Source organism: Syngnathoides biaculeatus, chromosome 14, assembly GCF_019802595.1.
Source record: "Syngnathoides biaculeatus isolate LvHL_M chromosome 14, ASM1980259v1, whole genome shotgun sequence".
Lineage (NCBI taxonomy): Eukaryota > Metazoa > Chordata > Actinopteri > Syngnathiformes > Syngnathidae > Syngnathoides > Syngnathoides biaculeatus.
The window spans coordinates 17,223,390-17,250,666 of NC_084653.1; the positions used below are offsets into that span (position 1 = coordinate 17,223,390).

The 27,277-nt window shown below is 41.7% G+C and overlaps 2 protein-coding genes across 3 annotated transcripts in view; one reads left to right on the plus strand and one right to left on the minus strand.

Annotated features, from left to right (window-relative positions):
* Positions 1-19,534, minus strand: part of mlphb (melanophilin b) — a 93,523-nt gene extending 73,989 nt beyond the window's left edge. The window contains exon 1 of the mRNA XM_061841392.1: positions 18,465-19,534. The gene's annotated coding sequence lies outside the window, so the exon portion shown is untranslated. The remainder of the gene's footprint in view (positions 1-18,464) is intronic.
* On the plus strand, positions 1-27,001 carry col6a3 (collagen, type VI, alpha 3). 2 transcript variants are annotated; one of them, XM_061841368.1, is made up of 45 exons: positions 1-134; positions 304-897; positions 1,117-1,707; positions 1,847-2,440; positions 2,660-3,250; positions 3,390-3,983; positions 4,203-4,769; positions 5,793-6,401; positions 6,524-7,144; positions 7,227-7,823; positions 7,923-8,534; positions 9,836-10,170; positions 11,406-11,484; positions 11,911-12,056; positions 12,131-12,223; positions 12,317-12,370; positions 12,569-12,640; positions 13,450-13,476; positions 13,555-13,599; positions 13,693-13,746; positions 13,832-13,894; positions 14,005-14,070; positions 14,592-14,645; positions 14,715-14,750; positions 14,825-14,887; positions 15,226-15,288; positions 15,543-15,605; positions 15,904-15,966; positions 16,051-16,101; positions 16,439-16,474; positions 16,804-16,866; positions 17,066-17,128; positions 17,239-17,271; positions 17,351-17,387; positions 19,525-19,536; positions 19,620-20,113; positions 20,594-20,696; positions 21,562-22,263; positions 22,661-22,766; positions 22,849-22,904; positions 24,054-24,317; positions 24,407-24,487; positions 25,027-25,086; positions 25,226-25,411; positions 26,205-27,001. In XM_061841368.1, exons 2-45 carry the CDS (start codon positions 375-377, stop codon positions 26,243-26,245), a joined length of 9,663 nt encoding a protein of 3,220 aa, XP_061697352.1. In that variant the 5' UTR covers positions 1-134; positions 304-374; the 3' UTR covers positions 26,246-27,001. The 2 variants fall into 2 exon arrangements, with proteins under 2 accessions (XP_061697352.1, XP_061697353.1); XM_061841369.1 differs by lacking the exons at positions 1-134; positions 304-897 and having other exon boundaries at positions 959-1,707; positions 5,790-6,401.
* Positions 27,002-27,277: the final 276 nt, after the last annotated feature.

Genomic DNA, 27,277 nt, shown 5'->3' on the forward strand with positions numbered 1-27,277 from the left:
AAAGATAGCCCATGACCCTGGTGCTGCTCTAGCTGTGTCTGAGCTCAATGACCTCCCCAGTGTCCAAGAACAGCTCTCCTCTAACATTAACAGTGTACTCAGAGCCGCCACGCCCACGGCACCAAGAGTGACTGGTAAGCGAGATGTCAATTACAAACACACGAAAGGTTTCTGTTATTAAAAGAAAAACATTGAAACAGACTTAAGTGACAATTTTCGAGGAGATGGTCCATTTTACAGTCTTAATATGAATCGTGATGAGAGTTTATGTTATACAGTGAATGTTTTTTTTGTTTACCACAGCGGACAGAACGGGACGGGATATCGTTTTCTTGTTGGATAGCTCTGACGCCACTAGAAACTCATTCCCAGCTATGAGAGACTTTGTCCAAAGAGTTGTAGAGTCACTCAGCTTGGATGACAACAAAGATCGTGTCTCCCTGGTTCAGTACAGCAGAAATGCGGCTGTCCAGTTCTATCTGAACACATACACGACAAAGGGTGAAATCCTTGACGTTGTCAGAGCGTTGAGGCACAGAGGTGGAACACCCCTCAACACTGGAGCAGCTCTTCAGTACTTGAGGGATAATGTCTTCACAGTCTCTGCCGGCAGCAGACGCCTTGAAGGAGTCCCACAGGTCCTAATATTGCTCAGCGGCGGAAGGTCTTTTGACAGTGTCGATACACCAGCTTCTGCTCTCAAAAAGCTCGGAGTTGTGATCTTTACCATTGGAACCACGCGCTCCGATAGCGGAGAACTGCAGAAGATAGCACACGATCCCAGATATGCTCTATCTGTGCGTGAGTTTACGGACCTTCCCAGTGTCCAACAACAGTTTCAGTCCAGCGTGGATACTGTGTTGGTTGACGTCAGGCCAGAAACGCCGCAAGTAATTGGTAGGTGTACAAGCACAACATTTACTAGGCACGGGTGGGCTGTCCCATCGCCCTCAGTTCGCACCACTCACAGTAACTGATTTCGACTCAGGTTTATCTGTACCTTAATAGAGACTGACACGGAAAATAGGCAGTGCTTTTTACAAAAAACATCAGTAGTCGGATCATGTCACTCTCTGCAAATGTCATTTTCTCCTTTGCCCTCCCGTCTTTTCTCAGCTGAAACCAAAAAGGATATTGTGTTCCTTCTGGATGGTTCTGAAGGAACAAGGAGTGGCTTCCCCACCATGCGCGATTTTGTTGAACAAGTGGTGGAGAAACTCAATGTGGGCGTAGACAAAGACCGTGTCTCTGTGGTCCAGTACAGCAGAGATGCAGAGGCCAATTTCTATCTGAACACGTACACTACAAGAGAGGATATAATGGATGCAGTCAGAGGGCTCAGACACAGAGGAGGCAGACCCCTCAACACAGGGGTCGCCCTCCGATACGTCAGGGACAACATCTTCACAAACTCCTCAGGGAGTAGGCGCGCGCAAGGTGTTCCACAGATCTTGATCCTGCTTAACGGTGGGCAGTCTTCTGACAGCGTTGATGCGCCAGCCTCTGCTCTTAAACAGCAGGGCATCTTTACAATCAGCATCGGAACACAGAACTCTGATAGCAGCGAGCTGAAAAAGATAGCCCATGACCCTGGTGCTGCTCTAGCTGTGTCTGAGCTCAATGACCTCCCCAGTGTCCAAGAACAGCTCTCCTCTAACATTAACAGTGTACTCAGAGCCGCCACGCCCACGGCACCAAGAGTGACTGGTAAGCGAGATGTCAATTACAAACACACGAAAGGTTTCTGTTATTAAAAGAAAAACATTGAAACAGACTTAAGTTGACAATTTTCGAGGAGATGGTCCATTTTACAGTCTTAATATGAATCGTGTTTTGTTTACCACAGCGGACAGAACGGGACGGGATATCGTTTTCTTGTTGGATAGCTCTGACGCCACTAGAAACTCATTCCCAGCTATGAGAGACTTTGTCCAAAGAGTTGTAGAGTCACTCAGCTTGGATGACAACAAAGATCGTGTCTCCCTGGTTCAGTACAGCAGAAATGCGGCTGTCCAGTTCTATCTGAACACATACACGACAAAGGGTGAAATCCTTGACGTTGTCAGAGCGTTGAGGCACAGAGGTGGAACACCCCTCAACACTGGAGCAGCTCTTCAGTACTTGAGGGATAATGTCTTCACAGTCTCTGCCGGCAGCAGACGCCTTGAAGGAGTCCCACAGGTCCTAATATTGCTCAGCGGCGGAAGGTCTTTTGACAGTGTCGATACACCAGCTTCTGCTCTCAAAAAGCTCGGAGTTGTGATCTTTACCATTGGAACCACGCGCTCCGATAGCGGAGAATTGCAGAAGATAGCACACGATCCCAGATATGCTCTATCTGTGCGTGAGTTTACGGACCTTCCCAGTGTCCAACAACAGTTTCAGTCCAGCGTGGATACTGTGTTGGTTGACGTCAGGCCAGAAACGCCGCAAGTAATTGGTAGGTGTACAAGCACAGCATTTACTAGGCACGGGTGTGTTGTCCCATCTCCCTCAGTTCGCACCACTCACAATAACTGATTTCGACTTAGGTTTATCTGTACCTTAATAGCGACTGACACGGAAAATAGGCAGTGCTTTTTACAAAAAACATCAGTAGTCGGATCATGTCACTCTCTGCAAATGTCATTTTCTCATTTGCCCTCCCGTCTTTTCTCAGCTGAAGCCAAAAAGGATATTGTGTTCCTTCTGGATGGTTCTGAAGGAACAAGGAGTGGCTTCCCCACCATGCGCGATTTTGTTGAACAAGTGGTGGAGAAACTCAATGTGGGCGTAGACAAAGACCGTGTCTCTGTGGTCCAGTACAGCAGAGATGCAGAGGCCAATTTCTATCTGAACACGTACACTACAAGAGAGGATATAATGGATGCAGTCAGAGGGCTCAGACACAGAGGAGGCAGACCCCTCAACACAGGGGTCGCCCTCCGATACGTCAGGGACAACATCTTCACAAACTCCTCAGGGAGTAGGCGCGCGCAAGGTGTTCCACAGATCTTGATCCTGCTTAACGGTGGGCAGTCTTCTGACAGCGTTGATGCGCCAGCCTCTGCTCTTAAACAGCAGGGCATCTTTACAATCAGCATCGGAACACAGAACTCTGATAGCAGCGAGCTGAAAAAGATAGCCCATGACCCTGGTGCTGCTCTAGCTGTGTCTGAGCTCAATGACCTCCCCAGTGTCCAAGAACAGCTCTCCTCTAACATTAACAGTGTACTCAAAGCCGCCACGCCCACGGCACCAAGAGTGACTGGTAAGCGAGATGTCAATTACAAACACACGAAAGGTTTCTGTTATTAAAAGAAAAACATTGAAACAGACTTAAGTTGACAATTTTCGAGGAGATGGTCCATTTTACAGTCTTAATATGAATCGTGTTTTGTTTACCACAGCGGACAGAACGGGACGGGATATCGTTTTCTTGTTGGATAGCTCTGACGCCACTAGAAACTCATTCCCAGCTATGAGAGACTTTGTCCAAAGAGTTGTAGAGTCACTCAGCTTGGATGACAACAAAGATCGTGTCTCCCTGGTTCAGTACAGCAGAAATGCGGCTGTCCAGTTCTATCTGAACACATACACGACAAAGGGTGAAATCCTTGACGTTGTCAGAGCGTTGAGGCACAGAGGTGGAACACCCCTCAACACTGGAGCAGCTCTTCAGTACTTGAGGGATAATGTCTTCACAGTCTCTGCCGGCAGCAGACGCCTTGAAGGAGTCCCACAGGTCCTAATATTGCTCAGCGGCGGAAGGTCTTTTGACAGTGTCGATACACCAGCTTCTGCTCTCAAAAAGTTCGGAGTTGTGATCTTTACCATTGGAACCACGCGCTCCGATAGCGGAGAACTGCAGAAGATAGCACACGATCCCAGATATGCTCTATCTGTGCGTGAGTTTACGGACCTTCCCAGTGTCCAACAACAGTTTCAGTCCAGCGTGGATACTGTGTTGGTTGACGTCAGGCCAGAAACGCCGCAAGTAATTGGTAGGTGTACAAGCACAACATTTACTAGGCACGGGTGGGCTGTCCCATCGCCCTCAGTTCGCACCACTCACAGTAACTGATTTCGACTCAGGTTTATCTGTACCTTAATAGAGACTGACACGGAAAATAGGCAGTGCTTTTTACAAAAAACATCAGTAGTCGGATCATGTCACTCTCTGCAAATGTCATTTTCTCCTTTGCCCTCCCGTCTTTTCTCAGCTGAAACCAAAAAGGATATTGTGTTCCTTCTGGATGGTTCTGAAGGAACAAGGAGTGGCTTCCCCACCATGCGCGATTTTGTTGAACAAGTGGTGGAGAAACTCAATGTGGGCGTAGACAAAGACCGTGTCTCTGTGGTCCAGTACAGCAGAGATGCAGAGGCCAATTTCTATCTGAACACGTACACTACAAGAGAGGATATAATGGATGCAGTCAGAGGGCTCAGACACAGAGGAGGCAGACCGCTCAACACAGGGGTCGCCCTCCGATACGTCAGGGACAACATCTTCACAAACTCCTCAGGGAGTAGGCGCGCGCAAGGTGTTCCGCAGATCTTGATCTTGCTAAGCGGCAGAAAGTCGTCTGACAGTGTTGATGCACCAGCTTCTGCTCTCAAACAGCTGGGTGTGTTCATGTTTGTCATCGGAACTACAAACTCTGATCGTAGAGAACTGCAGAAGATGGCACATGATCCCAGACATGTCGTTTCTGTTTCTGATTTCACTGAGCTTCCCTCTGTAAAAAGCAGGGTGCTTAATGCTGTGTCCATGACACCAACATCTACTGGTAAGCAAGCTCTTCAACCCAAACAATTTATTTTTCAACTAGTCTCGAGTTCAATTTTGGAGGAGTATGAATAAATTAAACTGTAATATTTAAAACAAGGTGTAATCTTCTTTTGTCAGCATTTTACACTTTCCCTACTTACACCTCTATTTATTTACCACAATATTGACTTCGCCACCAAAGTCCATCCATTTTCTGATCCAGTTCTCCCCACACAAGGATCGCAGGAATTGTGATGCCTGTCCCAAGTATCATTGGCCAGGAGGCAGGAATACACCGTTCACTGGGTACCAGCCAATTGGAGGGCACATTGAGACAGTCAACAGTGACACAATTACAACGAAGGGGAATTTAGACTCTCCAGTTCATGCATGTTTTTGGGATGTGGGAGGAAAATGGAGTACCCAGAGAATACCCACGCAGGCACGGATAGAGCATGGAAACACCACTCAGGCGGAACCGGGATTTAAACCTGGTCCTCAGAACTGAGGCCAACAGTCTAACCAGTTGTCCCAATGTGCTGCTCTCACCAAAATCTTTTCCAATTGTACATTGTATTTTTCATCCAAATGATGGTCTCCTTTAGTTATCCATCCATTATGCAACCCGCTTATCCACACAAGCGTCACGGGAAAGCCAGAGCCTATCCCAGCTACCTTCAGGCGGAAGGCAGACTACACCCCGAACAGGTCGCCACTCTGTCGCAGGACAGATATCAACACCATCACTGAGCGGGAATCGATGCCACACTGCCCACACCAAAGTCGGGCAAAGGCTTTCATTACACTATCAGTAACCAAGACTTTCGTTACCACAGCCAGCCAAGTCCCTCACAACAACTCAGTACTTGATATTGACATGCTGTTGTCTGGTTTAATTATTATTATTATTATTCTCTTTCAGTAATAACAGAATAGGTACTGGCATTAATGGATGCATTTTTCCAAACGATTGAAATCATTGTTTAAAATTTTTTCCCCCCAAAAATGTCACTAAAGCACCATTTTCATCTTTTTTTAGCAGAGTCACAAGGTCCCCGGAAGGATGTCGTCTTCGTTGTAGATGGGTCTGACGGTGTTGGACGGGATTTCCCAATCATCCAAGAATTCATCCGTAGAGTTGTGGAGAATCTAAATGTGGGTGAAAATCTAATCCGGATTGGCATCGTCCAGTTTGGCGATTATCCGCAGGCTGACATGTATCTCAACACATATTCAACCAAAGAAGAAGTTTTAAATTCCGTCAGGGGATTAAGGCAGCGGGGTGGAAGACAACGTAACCTGGGCCAGGCCTTACAGTTTGTGAGTGAGGATGTGCTGACAGCAGCACGAGGCAGCAGGAAACAAGAGGGTGTACCTCAGTTTCTGGTTGTCGTCTCAAGTGGATCTCCAACAGATGATATCAATCGTCCAGCATCCACTCTGAAGCGATCGAGAGTTATTCCATTGAGCATCGGTACCAGGGATGTGAACCCTAAGGATCTGCAGATTGTGTCCTTCATACCTAACTTTGCCTACACTGTAGATGATGTGCCAAGCTTGGATACAGTCCAAGAAAACGTAATCAACACGCTTACGGAATTATCCGACGATGACATTGCAAGGATGGTCCCACAATTCCCAGTCTTTGAAGGTAGCTACATGTTTTCACATGAAGCTGATTTTCATGTTATTTATTGTACTCTATCATTATTTAGCTTATGTTGTAAAATGTATCATTACCATATATTGTTTCCTTGGATTCTCTTTATACAGAAATTGTACCAAGCACAGGTGGAGAAAAGAGGGATGTGGTGTTTCTCATTGACGGTTCAAGTACAACACGGAATGACTTCCCTTCCATTCGGGAAATGATCAAAAGAGTTGTGGAGAAACTGGATGTTGGACTGGATAAGGTCAGAATATCAGTTGTACAGTATAGCGACGACGCCAGGGTAGAATTTCTCCTCAATGAATTTTCCACGAAAAACGAAGTCCGCCAAGCTGTAACACAACTTCGAAGCAGAGGAGGAAGTCGTCTTAACACAGGTCGCGCTCTTGAGTGGGTCTCTCGAAACATCTACCAGAGGTCCGCAGGAAGCCGCATCGAAGATGGAGTGCCTCAGTTTTTGATTCTAGTCACCGGTGGCAGATCTACAGATGATGTTACCACTCCAGCAGACCAACTTAAGAGAAGCCACGTTGCACCTATCGCCATTGGTTCAAGGAATTCAGACCCAGACGAGCTGAGGAAAGTTTCCTTGAAGCCTGAACTTGCATACACAGTTGACAATTTCCAGCAGCTTCCAGCCGTGGAGCAGCGACTTATTGATTCAGTGAAAACAATATCTGCTATTGATATCATCGAAAGCTATCGCCCGCCAGATGTGGTCTTGGGTAAGATGACCATATTGAATTGACTTTACTTGAATGATTACTTAAACATGAAACAAAAATTTCTCGTTATTCCTCTTTGCAGATGTGTTAGACGTTGGGCGAAAAGACATAATTTTCCTCATTGATGGCTCAGACAACACAGGTGTCACGGGTATTGCTCACATCCGTGACTTTATCCTGAATCTTGTCCGACAACTTGATGTGCGACCTGACCAAGTGCGCATAGCTCTTGTCCAGTATGCGGACCGAGTCAAATCAGAGTTCTCACTGAACTCACATGATGCCAAGCCAGATGTTATCACGGCCGTTAGAAAACTTCGTCAAATGGGAGGCCGCTCGTCCAACCTGGCTGATGCTATTGAATATGTCATACAGAATGAATTAAAGCCCTCTGCTGGTGTTCGTCCACTGGAGGCCTCCCAACATCTTGTGGTTCTCACAGGTGGACGTTCCCCGCAGGATGTGTCTCTCTATGGGCCTTTGTTAAAAGGATCCAGGGTCAACTGTATCGGCATTGGAGCAAGTGGAGCAGACACAAGACAGCTCACCCAAATTGCAAAGTCCCCAGAAGATGTCCTTCAGGTTCCTACGTTCCCTGGCCTGCCAGCTATCAGTGACAGGTTCGTTGCAAGACTGAGGAAGACAATCCCAGATGACTTCACGCCAGAAGAGATTCCCAGTGAGTGTCACAAAAAAATCAACACAGTACTACTTTGTTATAACTGCGAAAATAGTTAATGAAACAACCTTTCTCCTTCTCTGTCTTATCTCAAACCAGCACAAGGCCTGCCTGCCCCCAAGAAGGCTGATATCGTGTTTTTGGTGGATGGCTCCATAAATCTGGGAAGAGATAATTTCAATAAAGTGATGGCTTTTGTTGCTGAATTAATAGATCTGTTCTACACTGACAGAGACAATTTAAGGATTGGACTGGCACATTATGGCACTGACGTGTCAGATCTGTTCTTCCTCAACACCTATAAAAACAAACCAGACATTATTAGTGCCATTGAGAGTGCAGATTATAAAGGGGGACGTAGAACCAACACAGGGGCAGCAATTAAGCACATTCAAGATGTTCACTTCTCAAAGGGAATGGGCAGTAGGAAAGATGAAGGCACACCTCAGATCCTCATGCTCATCACAGGAGGACCATCTTCTGATGACAGCAAATCAGCGGTACTTGGCTTAAAGAAGAGTGGTGTGAGAGTCTTTGCTGTTGGAGTGGGTGACATGGAGAATGAGTTAGAAACCCTAGCCAGTGATTCCTCCACCGTAGCCAGAGCTAGAACCATCCAGGAGCTCTCCGAACTAAATGAACAAATCCTGGGGACCTTAGACGACGAAGTGAAAGGGAAGCTGTGTGTTGGTGTACAGGAAGTTCCTAAAGGTAAGAAATATTTTGGCATTATTTTTTAGCCATAATGATAGATTGATAAACAGACAAAGACAGATGTGCAACAAAACCATAAAAGTTTTCTGTGATATGTGGCCAATGATATAATGGACAAACAGCGTATACACTTGAATTAATAATATGAAGAAAATGCCAACAAAGTTTAAACAAATACAAAAAGCATCATCAAGATGAAATTAAAATAGTGTAAATTTAAATGTAATCTATAAAAACAACATCAAAAGTCTTACAAGTCCTGATATGGCTAAGCAGTAGTTATTTTGACTATCTATGATCAAACTTCGGCTCTCAAACAGCTGGGAGTTCTGATCATTGCGATTGGAAGTAGGAGCTCTGATTGATATCAGAACCTCACAAGGATTTGCAAGCACAGTCAGTGTTATTCAGGAATGCAGAGGATTCTCCTCTGCTATCCAGGAAACTGAATTTGATGCACGGAAGAGACAGGGTTCCTAGCTGGTCAGTAGCATCAAAAGCATGAAATGACTTAGCATGGATAGCACTGCACGAAAGCCAAACACGGACTCCTCCAAACTGCAGCTCCGACACCCGACATCGGACACCACTCTGGAAATCGGGGCAAACGAGAAGAATAAAATTCCGCCCAAATGCAAAAGATATACAACTTATTATCCAAGTGGCGCAAAAGGTTATTTTTTGCCGTGACTCCGTACACCATAAAAAACAGCACTGCAATGATTGGGTGCACTATGTATTTTTATAATGGGAGATCTCAGTTGCAGTCAAATAAAGAATACTGCACAATAAAAGCTTGAATAAAAATGTTTAAATACACTATATTAAGTGAGTAAAATATGCATGAATATATAAATAATGAATATACACTTATATGTAGAATATAGCTGTACGTCATGGATCGTGGATATAAGCAGCCGAAATGAGTTTCCTCCACAGGGCATTCAGGCTTTCCCTTAGAGATATGGTAATAAGCGCAGTCCGGGAGAGGCTTAGAGTTGTAGCTCCTCTGAACAAAGAGGCGCTAGATTATGTGGTTCCGGTACCTGATTAGGATGACTTTTGGATGCCTCCCTTGTGAGGTGTTCCGGGAATGCCCAGCAAAAGAAAATGGATGGATGGTATTGATTGTGTATAACAGTATAACATTTAATTATTTCATAGTGACCAGGAGGATTTAACTCATACACAGTGGAGATTTGTTAAATGAAAAATGAAAAGTGAACAGTAGTTTATGAAAGATGAAAGATAATGAACTAAATAGTGGCTGTTTCATATCACTATTTTATCTTTTCTAGCCTGCAACCTTGAGGTATTAGTGGGGTTCGACGTTTCTGCCCAAAATATCTTCAGCGCCCAAACCAACCTCCTGGGAAAGATGGGTGCCATTCTGCAGAGAATCATCAAAATGTCAACCATCAGTTGTTCATCGGGCCAAATTCCCTCCATTCAAATCGGCATGCTTGCTGTTGACTCTACTGGGCAGCCAGTCCAGGTGGACTTCTCTGACGATGCAGACAAGCTTTTGGATGCCTTTAGAGCTCTTCGCACACGTGGCCCCTTCGTCCTCAACAGCAAGACCATCTCAGCTTACAACGACAGATTCAGAACCAGACAAGATAATACTGTCAAGGTCTGTTTATGAGACACACATTTCTTGGTTTTTCAAAATAGACTCAAACCTCAGTTCACAAACTTCATCCCTTCAGAGGCTCAGTTGGCCCACTCAGTATCCCTCCTCTCCCAATTTTAAATAAATTGTTATACAATTGGGACAGGATGGTGGACGATTAGTTCGAACTTCTGCCTTACAGTTCTGAGGACCACTCACTTGTGCCAGTATAGATTTTGAATTGATACTCCAGTTTCTTCCAATGTTCCAAAAACACACGTTTGGTTAATTGAGGACTCTTAATTTTCCTCAAGGTGTGAATGTGACTGTGCATTATTCATTGTCTATATGTGCCCCTGGAAGTGGCTGGTGACCCAGTTTAGGGTGTCACCTTCTCGCCCAGAGTTAGCTAAAATAGCCACCACCACGCCCATAGCCCTAGTCAGGATAATCGATATAGGACCACAAGCTTTTTTTTTTTTTTACTCCTGATTAATGTTCAGCTAATAATTCCTTCTTTTCTTCAACAGTAATACAATTAGTCTGTCACAAACAGAACACCGGCTTGGACCCAAATGCACAACTCAGAAGACGTAGAGGCAGTTCGGGAAATGTATTAATTCAGTGCAGGGTCAGGGATCAGGCAGGCTGTCAACGGGAGCAGCAGTAACAAGAACGTCAGGCAAAGAAGGCAGGTCAGTAGGCAGGCAGGAGTCGGTACACGGGAGATCAGGAACGGGATTATGAGAGTGCAGGAACGAGGCATGAAGCAACGATCTAGCAAAGGCCAGAACGTATGTGTGGTTTTATATAACTGGGACGTAATTACTAGAGATGAGGCGCAGGTGTGCGCCTCCGCCGATTGCAGCAGGTGCGTGCCGCCTCGGGGACCGGTAAGGCCAGGACAGGGACCGGCAGGGCTATGACATTAGACTTGCTAATCACACTTTCTTGGTAGCCTTACAGAGCGGTAATTTAGAGGAAAAATAAACAATACTTTTGCATGATATACATGACACATGGACCAAATGATTTACTGTATATGGGGTGAGAGATAAATTTAGCACAACTGAGTGTTCAGCAGACATGCCTAGATTGCTCACGAACTGATGCATAGTTTGTGGATTGAAGCAAGAAAGTATTTTTTTTAAAAGTTGTGTTCATGAACCATTCTGTAGATTGAATCTGAAGAGGAACAGTTTGTCTGTAGATAAATGAAATTTGAGGGGTTTTATTATTATTATTTTTTATTCCAGGTTGTTATTCATCTGACCGATGGGATTGATTCACCCTATCCTGAAATGAAACGGCGAGTTGAGGAGCTCCGGCAATCAGGTGACTGATGATCAACTCCCTATATCACAGAAATCTGTCATCTCATCGCGTATTAAACCCTAAGAGAATAGTAAAACGCATGAACGCATTCATACAACGCCACACTTCACGCACACACACTCACATGCAGATTCACCATTGGTTGAGCCAACCAGCCAACCGCTTCATTATGTTGTGTGCTTCTTGAAGGTGCATATCTAACACACTAATATAGTACCACAATCGCAGTATTTTTTTGGACATTCCATGCAAGCAAAAATATTGTGTGCCTAAAAGATTGGTTTACAAAAAAATTGTGTTTAAAGCATGTGGGTGGGATGGGTAAAACCTCTAATGTACTGTATTACGGGTTGCTATATAATGTATCATGGACAATAAAAAAAGGGGGTTCATTCATCAAAACACAACTGTTCCATCTATGACAAGGAGTCAACAGTTTCATCCTGGTCGGGCTGGAACGAGTGCCCAGGTTTGAGGAAGCTGCCTTGTTGGAATTTGGCCGTGGCTTTAGGTACACCAGACCCCTACGACTCAACATTCTTGACTTGGACTACGAGCTAATGGAAGAATTGGTAATTTGAATGTGGAGTGTAGTACAAAATCCTGTATATTCTCTAACCCGGTGTGTTTTCTTAATATTATGTAGGACAATATTGCAGAGAGGGAGTGTTGTGGAGTGCCATGCAAATGTACAGGCACAAGGGGAGACCGAGGGTCCATAGGAATCTCAGGGCCTAAGGTAACCATTGATACAAAAAATAAATGCATTCATCCATGAATAACAAATGTAAAAGATGCTGATATTGTATTGTATTTTTGTATTGTATTTTAGGGTGGTCAAGGTGGCGCGGGAAGCCAAGGTCATCCTGGAGACGAGGGTGGACCGGTAAGCTTTTTGCCTTACAACCCATCTCATGTGCTCCCCGTCTGACAGCATTCCCATAAGTACACTTAATAGTCCTGTAAAACTAATGATTTGGAGTTCTTCTTCCAATTTATTTTCCTTTCTTTTTTGTTGTTGAATTCTATCATTTCTACCTTGTCATGTATTAAAATACTGTGATGTTAAATTCTCTAATGACAGGGAGAGCGAGGTCCTCCTGGTGTGAATGGAACGCAGGGTTTCCAGGGTTGTCCCGGACAGAGAGGTTTTAAGGTAAAGGAAATTATTATTGAATTGATTCTACGCAGTTCTGGTGAATTAGGGTCATCTTGAAATGACTTATTATCACCAAGTCACTGTTTTGGGTGCTCTTAATTGTTTTAAGCTCCAGTTCCTGAAGCCAGGTTAGTTTAATTTTGAAACGCAGTACTACATTTGGTTGCAATATCTATCTTTATTAGTCCCTAAAAAAGTCTCAAGGATACATGCCAGAAACGACCCAAGAAGTCTGCCAGTTATGTTTGAGGCAACAATTTTAGGGTAGAAATGCCCACTTGAAACTTTATGAAAATGAGATTAAATTAGTAGCTTTATTATTATTGGCAGGTCTTTCCCATAGTCAAAAACTCATGTTTCTGTCTGATGTTTTTTAATCCAGCACCTGAAGCCAGTTGAGGTTAAAGACACTAAAATTAATCAGCATGTTTATTATTAGACCCAGAAAAAAGCCTCGAAGTCATGACTAAAAAGACACATTACACACATATTGGTTTGAAGCAGCCGTTTTAGGCAGATTTTGACAAATAGGCAGTGTTAAAAAAGTGTTATGTAAATTTGATTGTCTTATTGGTCTAATTGCTCCCTAATTTGAGCCTCATATTAGACACAAAACTCTTGAAACGATTTGAGCTGTCTTTAATGCCTGTGGGCGCTCCATGGAAAAATTTGATGACGCACAAATCTCAGAGTGGAACTCTCATTGCTATTGTTTTTTTTTCAATATGTAAATACTATGTAGGCCTATCATTGAAAATGTCATGATTACTCTTTGCTAACTATAATTTCTGGTACGCTTTCCTCAGGGTTCTCGGGGATACTCTGGAGAAAAGGTGATTCCATTTCCTTTTCAAATTCACTGTGAGACTGCCGTGTTTAAAAAATGCTAACCAACTGCTGACATGTCACAGGGTGAATCTGGAGAAATTGGCCTGGACGGTATTAACGGCGAAGAGGTAATGACGTCTTTTACTATTTAGTCATGGAATCGTATTGTATCGTTACATGGATGGAATTTAATGAATTTGGATCTCTGTGGCTCTTTTCAGGGCAAGAGTGGAGTGGCTGGGCCCTCAGGAGACAGAGGACATCCTGGTAGAAGAGTGAGTAATGGATTTTTTTTTTTTAATTATTATTATTTCCCAGGCAATATTTCCCATCTGACATCTTTTATTTGAATTCTTCTAGGGTCCTAAAGGAATCAAAGGCCAAGCAGGAGACAGGGGAGAAATGGGAATCAGAGGAGACCCTGTGAGTTGTGTGAACAGTTTATGTTATACGCTTTCAAATGATTCTATATGTCTATTTTTATAGTAAAATACAATTTACAGCTATTGATTTTGGTATTTCTCTCTTGATAGGGTACAAGTGGAAGGGATAACGCTCAAGCTGGACCCAAAGGAGACCCTGGTGATGCTGGACCAGCGGTAATCGCCCTAATCACATATGTGGATCAGTAACACATTACATAAGCCAAGTCAGGTTTATTTGCATAGCCCCTAATCACAAAAGAGTCTCAAAGAGCTTCAGAGGCCCACAGTTGTCATTCATTATAGCAGTGCTAAAACATGAAGTATGAAATTCCTTGCCGTTATCTAAAACTATAAAATCCTCACTAAAACCCACGTCAAACACCTATAACAAACATGCACGCACACACACAACATACATACACTAAATCCAACCATTGTGTTGGTACAATTAAGTGTGCAGTCATTAGTTTTGATTTTACCTCATGGCCCTGTGGGGAGATGCGGCCCACCACATACTTTGATGTGGCCCACAAAAGCAAATCATTTGTGTGTACTTCATGTTATTCTTGATTGAATCTGCTCCACAAATGCAAATTGTCGTCACTTTGAATGTTTGGAAATCGCAAGTGAATACAGTTTATAACGTATTTTGCAACACTTTCCATTCTTAACTGTTAACTGTTGTTCAATGCTAGGGTGAGCCCGGCGAGGACGGAAACAAGGGAGCACCTGGAGAGCCAGGAAGAAGGGTAACACATTTTACCACTCACTGGTTCTGCCATACGGTGATTTTGTGCTCATTCAGATGTTTTTATTAGGGAGCTGATGGGAGACGTGGTGCACCAGGACAAGCTGTGAGTATTTTTGGGGGGATATGATGAGGGAGAATGACGTGACCTCATTCAAACACGTTACTGTTTTCCTCAAGGGTAATGCGGGGCCACCAGGAGTTGAAGGTGTGAGGGGAGAACCTGGAATCGGAGGATCCAGGGTAAGCCCTCTTGGTGAATGTTTTGTGAATGCTCAAATCCAGATGTAAGAATGACAGTATCTGGAAAGTTAGAAGAAGAAAAACAATCATCCCCCTGTATGTATGAGATAAACCTGTCTATCAAAAGAGGACATGCGAAAGAGTCTCCAGGACCCACTACAAGAAATTGAAAGGGATGTCTGCCATTTTGGTTTGAAGCAACCATTTTGTCTGTTCGTCACTGGTCGCAGCTGTAGATTCCATTTAAATCACATATACCATGAAAAAATGTCTTGCATCGCTCTGAAATAGAGGAATCTGATGCATTGTCACATTTGTTTCTTTGTCTTCTTGACTAGGGTCCATCTGGACCAAATGGTGCACCGGGACCCAGAGGAGAGGACGGAAATCCTGGACCCAGGGTAAGAAAGCCTGATAGATCTCTTCTTTGACAAAAATCAATTGTCAATGTGTAACAATCCATCTACAAGGTATTTACAGTACTTAACTTTTTTTCCAAAATTTTGTGTCTAGGATTTTGAATTTTTTTTTTAAACAAGGCTGTATCATAACAAAATATGGAAAAAGTGAATACTTTTCGGATGCACCGTGCAGTATATTTACAAGTACTATAGCCAGTGAGGTCTTTATATGTGGGGACCTTTTTCCTTTGTAGGGTCCTGGGGGACGCCCAGGTGCTTCTGGAGAAAAGGGAAGAAGAGGAGCAGTCGGTCGCAAGGTAGGTGCTGGACACAATGTTGGCATGGCTTTGCGTTCTTTTTCCGCGACAGCCTTGTTTAATTTTTAAACACGCAGGGCTACAAGCCTTGCTCTCTCTCAAGTTACTGCACACTTCTAATCTATTGGAGGAAAACACCATATGAAAACATCACTGCTAAGCAGACAGAACAAAAGAAAATAGCACTGTATCTTGATTAAACTTTCAGATACGTACTTAAAACAGATGAGAAATGTTTAGCTTGAAAAAAAAAATATCTGTTCATCCTGCTCTTTCGTGGGGTTGATTCTATGCATAGGGAGAGCCTGGAGATCCAGGGATTAAAGGCGTGTTTGGACCCCTTGGACTGCGTGGAGAGTCTGTAAGAATGTTTTTGTGTTTTTTAACGTGTAATGTTGCTGAAAGATTACAGATACAGAAGCTCAAATGAATGTTTCCCTTGAAGGGGGAAGATGGCAGAGATGGCTTTGGCATCTCAGGGCCCAAAGGACGAAGGGTAAGTTCATTCTGTCACCTTGTTGTACTGCAAACATCCTTTTGAAAATGACTGTTATTATAATATATAGTACAGTATGGGTTTGATACTGTCAAAGAATGCAACATAAACCTAAAATACAGCTGAAATCAAATGTTTACATGACCTATATATTTTTTTAAATTACGTTTTTTCCCCCCACTTTCTGACATGAAATCAGACTAAACTTGTTCTATTTGCGATGTAAAATAGGAAAATTTCAGTTTGATTTCATTTCAGACAGTGAAGGGGGGAAAACGTATTTATTTTCATATATATAATTTTGACTTTGACTGGAAATATTCCTTTGCATCTCTAGGGTGATGAAGGCTTTCCAGGCTTCCCAGGGCCAAAGGTAAGCAAAACACTGACTCCTAAATGAGAAAAAATAAAAAAATGAATTGATTTTACCTGTACCTCATCTAAACTAGTAGACTGTAGGAGTGTAACGGGACACCAAAGGTCACAGTTCAATACGTAGTGTATGTACCTTAGTTGTAAGGACGTCGTCAAAATTCATACATGTTCAGCGAGGGGACTTAAACCAATCGTTACGCCTTTAAAACTTGCTGAATGTTTTGTGCTCGAAATACATATGCCGTACTAATACATTTACATCCCTACTAAATAACATAGCTGGTCTCTAACGACGTGATTGCATTGCCCTTTCTTCTAACCCTGCAGGGAGAAGCTGGTAACGCAGGAACAAAGGGTGGACCTGGTCCTCGAGGAAATCGTGGACAGAGGGTAAATTGCAAAATCATGCTATTGATATGTGTATGTTAAAGCATTGGAAAAGATAATACAGCAATATTAATATAAAAAGGAAAAAAACAAATGTACAGGTCAAAGAAAAAAAATGGAAACTAATAAAAAAAATACAGGATTGACATTTTGCAGTCACATTATGGTGACAATAAAAACTGTGTTTACGCTTCCCCCCAAGGGTGTTTCTGGAAATGCTGGGACACCAGGACAGAAAGGAGAGGTCGGATATCCGGGACCTTACGTAAGCAACATTTATAAATTCTTCCTAATCTGCATACCTCATCCAAATGTGGTGATCTTGATGTGTTTGTCCAAATGTTAACATTGGTGTTTGTCATTTTCATGCCTTAGGGTCAGAAAGGACCAAGAGGACCGGGTGTTGTGGTACGTATTCCTTTACCAATCCCTCCTTTTGTTACTTTAAATCGAGTTTACGTGTGGTGTCTTGTTTCTTTGTTATCAGCAATGCGACCTCGTCAAGAAGATCAGAGACAATTGTCGTAAGTTGATATGTTCAATTCATAAACAATTCATTCACTCCCATTGACAGCTTTAAAGGAGACAGACATACTATGCATTTTTGTCTCAACTCAAAACTGTTGCCAGTTGTCATAAGTAACACATCAGTGATGGATCAACAATTACAACTAGTGCAAATTAGCCGCTGCTCACCCTGCTCTTTTCTTCTACGGGGATAAATATGAGATTAAAATACAAAATATATTTATAAACTGTGGAAATATTAGACTATGAGGGAAAACCCTAAAATAGTGCAATGAGAAATTAAAAAGAAAATACAAACATTATATGAAGAAGTAGAATGTATTGGAAGTACACTAAAATAGTGGCTTGATAAATGTTGTTGAAAAATATCTAAATATTAAATAAAAATGAGAAAAATAATGAGAATATTCTTTGAAAAAATATGATTTAATTACAAAATTAAAAATACAGTAGTACAAAAACAACAAAATCGCTTGTACTGATTTGACAAAAAATACACAAATTTTAAAAAAGCAAATATTTTAAAGGTTTTGAAAAAATACATTTTGATGATTAAATTAGGATGAATGAATTCTAGCTTTATGTAGAAATATTTCCTTCATTGCTTTAAGTTTTAAATGAGGTAGTGCTCATTTAGGCACTCCAGAAACTCAACAAGTTTGCATCCAATCAATCAAAAATTTTTCCATTATTCATCACCTTTAAGTATTGCTATTTACATTTAGCGCTCTAACAGTGGTTCTCTAACTTTTTACACCAACTGCCACCTAAAAAATATCATTCCAAGTACAAATGTTACAATTAACATTAAAATACAGCAACATAATGGAGGAGGAAAAATTTTCATCACTGTCAGTTGAATCTCGGGATTTGAACATAATCCGTTCCTGTGAAGTGTTCAAAGACCAAGCTGTTCAACCTCAGAAACCCATTTCACCAAAGGAATTCGTGTAAATTAGTTTAATCTGTTCCCAAGCTCAAAATAGTACATTGCTGTTTTAATTCCAATTTATGTAAAAATATGCACATCCTGCGTTTGACCCCCAAATTCAAAAACCTAACTTATCACTTACCTGTTTGGTCGGCATTGGACGTCATCGGAGGGACTCGAGCGTGGAGGTAGTGTCAAAGTCGCCCCTCCATGATTTCACTGCGTAATTCTCCAGTAGAGTGTCAATTTCTTCTACTATCTCTTGCCTTTGCTTTGTAATGCTAGTCACTCCTTTGGCAACATTAGCTGCCCTTTATTCCATTTTTATCCTTCAGGATAGTCGAAAATGACGATTTAGCCACAGAATAACCCTTTGCCATAGGATGCTAGTTAGCAAGAGCCGTAATGGACACGTATTTCCGTACTTAAATCCACTGTGGTTCGCACAACTTTCCCTTTCATTCTCTATTGATAGCACCGCTGTCTTTCTTTGTGCCCATGGCAAACAAATTACTACAAAAACAACAACATTTGGAGTGGCGCGAGCGAAGGTAGGCGGTGACGCTATGAGTTCGCGCAGGCGTGTAATAAGTGACTCCATGACTCCAAGTGAGCAGCGGCTCGTCTCGTCTCCATTCGTCATTGTTCCGCTTGAGCCGGCTATTCGCTTCGTATGGGTTTCGTTTTGGACGGATGTTCGGAACATATATATTGTATAAAATACAATTAAACATTGCATATTTCTTATTATTGTAAGCCACTGGATCACCGTGTAGTTTAAACATTAACACAATTTTTGACTCGAGGAAAATAAAGTACACGTGACAATGATTCAATTGAAATATGACATATACAGTATAATATAGTATAACAATAAATAAATAGCCATTGATAAGTAATAATTAATTAATAATAACTATTAATAACTAAAAGTATAACAATAAATATTTGCCAACAAGCATTTATACAATATGACATGAAAGCATATTCTTGAAAGTTAAATATAACTGAATTATACTTGACACATGTAGTGGATTAAAATAAAGTTATAAATATATGCATTGAGCATTTCTTTGAGTGATTCTTAAGTACCCCTAGAGTGGGCCAGTGTACCCCTGGTGGGATTTCTACCGCACTTGTGACAATCCCTGCTGCATAATGTACTGTACATCTCACTCATTTTTGTCCCATTTCTTTGACAGCATGCTGTTATGGTAAGTTCCCGAAAACGACCTTTTCCACTTTGATATTGGTTATCTTGAATTTTCAAGAGTCCCGCGTCTGTCTACTTCCCCAGGCAAGCAGGAGTGTCCCCTGTACCCGACCGAGCTGGCCTTCGCCCTGGACGCGTCCAACGACGTGGGCCGGCCGGCCTTCAACAACATGCGCGAAGCCGTCCTGCGCATGCTGCGCGGCATCACCATCTCTGAGAGCAACTGCCCGAGGGGCGCCCGCGTGGCCCTCGCCCTTTACAACAGCGAGGTGACCACCGAAGTGCGCTTCGCCGACGCGCTGAAGAAGCGGGAGCTGCTGCGGCGCGTCGAGGGCCTGCAGACGCTGCAGACCAACAAGCGGCGCAGCCTGGAGACAGCCATGAGCTTCGTGGCTCAGAACACCTTCAAGAGGGTGCGCAGCGGCTTCCTTATGAGGAAGGTGGCCGTCTTCTTCGTGGGCGGCTCGGTGGGTAACACGCAGGCGGTGACCACCGCGGCGATGCGCCTCCATGACGCCGGCATCGCCACCTTGTTCTTGGTCAGGAGTGACGACAGAGCACTCAGTCGAGCCTTGCAGGTAACGCTCATGCTTGATTGAGACAAGGCACAAACATTTTGTTTTTATTATTTTAGCGGGGGGGAGCTGGGAGGCTTGTCTTTGTTTTTTTGTTCCCACTTTGCCTTGGATTTTTTTGTTTTGTTTTGAGGTTGTTTTTTTTGTGCTTTGTTTTGACTTTTCTTTTGTTTAGGGTTTGGATTTTTGGTTTGATGGTTTTTTTTGTTTGTTTTGTTTTGTTTTAGTATGGATTTGGTTTGATTCAGCTGTTGTGCGTTGTTTTGTTTTTGTTTTTTTTGGGGGGATTTTGTTTCGGCTTTGTTTTGCTTTGTTTGGGGTTTTGGCAGTCATTTTGTCTTTTTGTTTTGTGTTGTCTTTTTATTTTGGGGTTTTCTTTTGTTGGGAGGGGGTTATTTTGTGTTTTGGTTTTTGCGTTGCTTTGTTTTTTTCATATATCCATCTCTCCATCCATACATCTATTTTTTTTTTTTCCACTAAAAGGTGAACAATACAGCACTGGCCCAAGTCATCGTCTTGCCAAACCCGGGAAGCGCACAGTTCGATTCAGTCATGAGGAAAGTCATGAACTGTCATCTCTGTTTTGGTAAGCGCATTAAAGAATCTCATCAAATTAAAATTAAAATACCTTTGACACCAATATGCACATTTTAAGAGAAAAAAAGATGGAAATTTTTAAATATTAACATTTAAGTTCAAAATATTTGATTTAAACAAGAAAATACATAAAAGGACAGCCTGATATCTGTGGAAACAAATCTCAGTGCAGAGGAGCACGTTCATTGGAACATGTGGAGGGAAACCCTAAAATTATAATACTTCAACTATGTACTATGTCAGCATTTTTCACACTGATCACCAGAGGCCTTATTCAAGATCTTTAGTTTGCACTGAAATTATGATTTTTATTTCTATTCAGCATGTTTTTTTAATTAATTAAAAATGGCATTCGACAGTGTAAAATCGGTCTGTGTACATGCATTGCTGCACCGCCGAATATCTGTTGCTTGAAGGATTATGTAACACATCAGCGTCAATGCTAATTTTGTTGGGCTATTTTTGACCTTTGGCGCTACGTGTTAGCATTACATGAGTTTGTTAACTACACAACATGTAATTTACGTTCAGTTTTATAGAAATGCATAACGGAGTGCCAGTACACACCTTAACCTTAGTCTTTTTTGCTAGAATTGTTCATTCGTTACCTAACATGCAAGTCCTATTTTTGCTCACAACTTAAAGACGGTATCTTGGAAAAATGTCAGGTCACCCGTTAGTCAAGGTACCATTACAGTGCTTTACATCTTGTTCTTAAAATAATATTAAAATGGAGATTTTAGGAATCATGATGGACAATTAGGCGTACTATGCTTTTGGTGATGATGGCACTGCTTGGTGGGCTAAGTAATTTTTAAGCACCCATCTCGAGAACTGACATTGATCTTTTCCAGACATCTGCGCTCCGGACCAAATGTGCGACTATGTGCCGCCGTCGTCCGGTCGAGACAGACGATCCTTCGTTGCCGACGTGGATATCGACATGGGTTTCGTGATCGACAGTTCGGAAAGCACGTACCCCGCCGTCTTCACCGAGATCAAACGCTACATCGCGCATATGGTGGAGCACCTCCAGGTGTCCTCCAGCCCCGAGACCTCCGCTCACCACGCCAGAGTGGCTGTCGTCCAGCAAGCGCCCTACCAGTTCCTCCACAACCAGACCAAGACACCCGTCCACGTGGACATCGGCTTGACCGAGCACCAGTCGGCGCAGGGTATCGTCAAGTTCCTGCTGGAAAAGACGCCCCAGCTGGAAGGCGGGCGCTCGTTGGCAGCCGCCGCGGAGTGGACGGTGGAGCACGTATTGGAAAAGGCGCCCCTGCAGCGTCCCCGAAAGGTGTTGATGCTCTTCGTGACGGGCGGCATTGAGGAGGACGAGGAGCGGCTGGTGCACATCGCCACCGAGGTCAAGTGCAGAGGCTACTTTTTGGTCATCTTTGGCATCGGCGAAAAGCTGAGCGCCGGCGACAGCCGCGTCTTGGCCCGCATGGCCAGCGAGCCCTCCGACGTCTTCTTCAAGAGACTGGACACCATCTCGCAGTTTTACGACAAGCACCTGCTCACCTTTGGACAGATGCTGCCGAAGTACATCACCAGTAAGTTTTCACACTATTAATGTATTTTTAACTAATAATTTGTGTAATTTTTACAGATGTATATTTACTCTTTTTTTAAAAATATTCTGTCATTTAATTTCTCAATTTTGTTTCATCAAATATTTGAATTTGTAAATGTTTGTTTTTCCTTTTTCCCCATTTGTGTATCTTATTTTCTGTTTCCCAAATATTTACATATAATAAGTCGTAGTAGCATATCCAGAAATACATAACATAACCTTAACTCTAACTTGTAAATTGTGTATTTTTTTCATAATTATGGATTTTATTTGTTTATTGATCCAATTTTTTTGCATGTAATATTTTTTATTCTAAGAGGATTTAAAATGTTTTTTGAAATTATTTTCCAATACCACTGTTACTTTCCCTCTTGCAGTTGAAAATGCTTTCTACATGTCCCCCGAAGTGTCCAAACACTGCAAGTGGTTCCAGAGCGACCAGCCCCTAAAGAACCCTTTTACCACTTTAGTACACCAACAGGAGTGAGTTATGTTATTTATTTTTCATTATCCTAATCAATTTCTTCACCTTCATCACTTTTTCACACGACATTTGTGTTGACAGGAATCAGAAGAAACATCATGAAAAGCAACAAGAATCTCATCCAGAAAAGCACCAAGGTACAGGATGGTCCTTTCTCAATGTAGAAATGTTTCTTTCTATAAGGATTCAATAAAAAATCAAAAATATATATACATACATACATTACCAGAACAAAATATTGGACAAAAATACACTAATAGTAAAAAAAAAAATACCATAAAGAAACAAATGTTAAGGTATCAAGATACCAAAACATTGGAAAAATAATGTAATTATTTTAAAAAAAAATGGCAAAAGTGACAAAAATAGACACTGGAAAAATTGAATCCAAATATTGTACAAAAAAAATCAACAGTATACAACTAAACAACAAATACATAAATATTAGAGGACAATTATAAATATTGGAGGGAAAAATAAATTTATTTTTACAAGAATCTCAGAACTGTAACAAAACTAAATATTAGACTAAAATAGAAATGTGTAAAACAAAATTATTTAAAAAAATACATTTGACACTAGAGAGAATGCTAAAGTTGCAAAATCCTTGGAAAATAAATAAAAAATAGATTCTAATTGAAAATATATTTGATACAAAATATTTTGAAATTCAAAAATGTCGCAAAATATTGTCAGTTGTAGTCTGGAAAAAAGCAAACATATCTGATGAAAAAAATACAAATATGTAATATATATATTACAAATTGTGACAAAAATATGACCAAAAAATACAGGGCGTCCCAAAATAAATATATACACTCTTTAAATAATTGTAAACTTGTTTATTATAATTTGAATAATTTTTAAGATGTAAAATAATTGACTAATATCATTATTTAAAGTGTGTATACATTTTTTGGGACATCCTGTACATCAGATTTTAAGAACATTTTTCCAAGAAAATATATGAAGAAATTTTTTAATCAAGCTGTAAAAATGCATTGATATTTACAAAATGGAATTGTTCAGAAAAACTAGATAAAAATACAAGAGAAAGTAGGAATATAATTATTGAAAAAATACAAAATGTAAATTTAAATATAAACCATACTAGATTAAAAAAAAATACATATACTGTAAAATCTGAGAAAAAAATGCTTGGTATTAAATTACAGAAATAGATGAAAAATACAAAAAAAAAAGAAATCTTAGCACAAGTGTCTGTTGCTTCATAATCTTAGGTCAAACTCGTTAATCTCCACACTAAAATGTTTCTGGCTCGTCAGGCGACAGTGACGAGCTTCACGTGTCAAACGTGACCCGAAATGGCTTCAGGCTGCGTTGGACCAACCCGGACCCCAAAAACTTTGTCTACTTCCAAGTGACGGTGACGCGACTGCACGACCACGCCCTGGCCATCAAAACCAACGTGTCGGCCTCCGAGCTTTCCGTGGACAAGTTGGAAAGCGGGCAGACGTACCACGCCGTGGTGACGGGCCACGGCGCTGACGGCCACGTGCTCGCCACCCATAAAGGAATCGTCACCACCAGTAAGTCCTCAAGCCTTTTGCGTCATCGTTAAGGCGCTCCAAATGTGACGTTGCCTGAAGTTGAACATTTGTCATTTTGTCGCTGACAGAGTCAGCACTGCGGCGACCAATCATCAGCAGCCACGTCATCAGCGCTCCAGTAGACACGCCGCTGGACAAACCACAGACGGGTATGGAAGCCAATCCTTTGCAAATCGTTCTATGTTCTAAGGACCCGGGTTCAAATCCCGGCCCCACCTGTGTGGAGTTTGCATGTTCTCCCCGTGTCTGCGTGGGCTTTCTCCGGGCACTGCGGTTTCCTCCCACATCTCCAAAACATGCAACATTAATTGGAGACTCTAAATTGCCCCGAGGTGTGATTTTTGAGTGCGGCTGTTTGTCTCCATGTGCCCTGCGATTGGCTGGCAACCAGTACAGGGTGTGCCCCGCTTCCTGTCTGATGATAGCTGCGATAGGCTCCAGCACTCCCGCGACCCCCGTGAGGATAATCGGTGAAGAAAATGGATAGATGGATAAATTCACAAATAAATCAAGGCTTCCATTCTACAGCAAAATAGAAAAGGAAATTGCCTTAATATTTGAATATTTTAACGTGTATTGAGGAGATGATATTATACTCTGGTCCTCTATCTTGTGCTGATCAATTCAAAGATCATTTCCAGAAAATGTTTGACAACTATTAACTTTGTTACAATATGTGCCATTCCAGTGCCAGAGCCTAATTCTCAGGCGCAGCAAGTGGACAAGGTGGAGCTCCACCCAGCTCCAGGTTAGATCCCTTAGAATTGATATGGCTGAATGCACGTTGTCTCATGTACAGATGACACGTTATTCCCGCATTCCTGGGAAAATATTTTTTGACTTGAAATGACTGACAACAATTGTTATCTATGTGTCTTATTCAACAGCGGCCTCCACAGCCCTGGACATTTGCCAGCTCCCCAAAGAGGAGGGCACATGTGCCAAGTTTGTCCTCAAGTGGCACTACGACGCTCCCAGTAAGAGCTGCGCACGCTTCTGGTACGGAGGCTGCGGCGGAAACCAGAATCGCTTCGACTCACATGAAGAGTGTGCAAAGGCTTGTGGAAAACCAGGTAGGATGTCTCCCCTCTGGTAGGATTTATTCATTTTCAAGGAAGGTCCCAAACACGCTTTCAAGTTAACATGAGGAAAAAAAAAGTAGGAGGAAAGGAAAATTTTGATTTCTGAGAAAAAAATTCACGGCAAAGTTATGCATTCAGCATAGATTTTTTTTTGGGGGGGTGGAATAATGATGCCAGAATAAAAGTTGTATATAGGCTTTTAGAAAAAGTCATAAAACTATATTTTTCTGAAAAATTGATCAAATATATATTTAAATATATATTTTGAAAAAATGTAAAAACATACCGATAATGTAAAATATGAGCTGTACATGAATTGTATATATATGCTATTCAGGAAAAAAAAATTGTAAAATAAAAGTTGGATAACTTTCAAAGGGAAAAAAAATCATTTTTCATTTTAAAAAATGCATATATTCAATTTTTTTTAAAGAAAAAAAAAACATGTATGTATCCCAGAAACTGGATACAGGACACAGAATTGTTCAGTGCATATTATTGCAGCAGCTTAAACATTTTGGTTTTTAAATCTAGTGCAGTACATTTGTTAAATTGAGTTCAGTTTTGCATTCACATTTGCATATGGGTCAAATTTCTATTTAATCACAGTGTTACCAGTCAAAGCACGCATAATGTTGCAAGTACACTATGTCATAGGAGTACAATTACTGTAAACCTCGGATTAAATCTTGCACGATCAACAGCCAGCAACATTAGCTGGATTAAGTTGTTGTACATTGCCAAACAATATTGAAAATCTGACCTTTGCCATATTTCTCCCCAGCGCCCATCAACCAAGGGGTCATCGCTTCATTGCGGACATAGGAGACGGATTGCACCCGTGGCCAGCCTTTACCTGTTTTGAGGAGAACAAGCCACACTGGTCATACTGTACGAATGGAGGCTGCACTGGATTCCACACAAATGAACTCGACCCCGCCCCAATAACTCGGGCTGGTCATTTCGATTCATTTTTTGTTTTGTTTTGTTTTGTTTTTTTTTTTACATCACAAATGAAAAGCAACACCATTTGCCGCATGAATTTTGTTTTTATTTCCCCAATCTACTGGTGCTACTTAAAGTCTTTTTGTTTTTGCAGATGGTATCGATGTGCATTTCGTTTTGTACAGTCAAGTCGTCAGGTTTTTTTTTTCGTAGAGGAGTTTTGTAGTTGAGCAGGCGGTAAAATACGTGACGTACATTCAGGACTTGCACGAGTCACTTCACCCAAGCTTCTCATGTTGTGTTTGACATTCCACATTCACCATTTGGCTTCTTTTTGTTCGTTTCAATGTCATTTCATACCCGTTTAGTCCTATCATCGGTAGCCACAGAACACACAACACAAACACACACACGAAAAAAAAAAAATGGGTACACCAGTCTTGTGTTAAATTGCTAGCAACTGCTTGAACGCAAATACATGAAGTGCACTTCTTGATCCACTGCCTCAAACAAACCAAAGCAATTTCAAGATAGAATGTATTTGTTGAGCTGTCTCTGTTTTTGTTTCATTTACTGAAACCTGTGTTGCATCTGAGTATAGAACACAAAATAAAATAGACTTTCTAATAAATATTACATTCCTGTGTGTGTATTCCTTTTGCCCACGTCATCAGTTTGTCAAAGTCCAAGTAGGACTTTTACAGTTAAGAATAATTTAAATTGTCAGTTTTTCCTCCCTCTGGATATGACCCATATGAGCGCTAAAAATTTGCTGGTGACACACAAAAGGTTAAGCAGGTTTCAGGTTTGTTTAAATCATCAAATACTCACACGAGTGAAAACGCAACCATCTTGGTTATAAATTTCAAAATAATAAAAGATATGCTCGGAAAGATAGTATGCTCTTTTGGT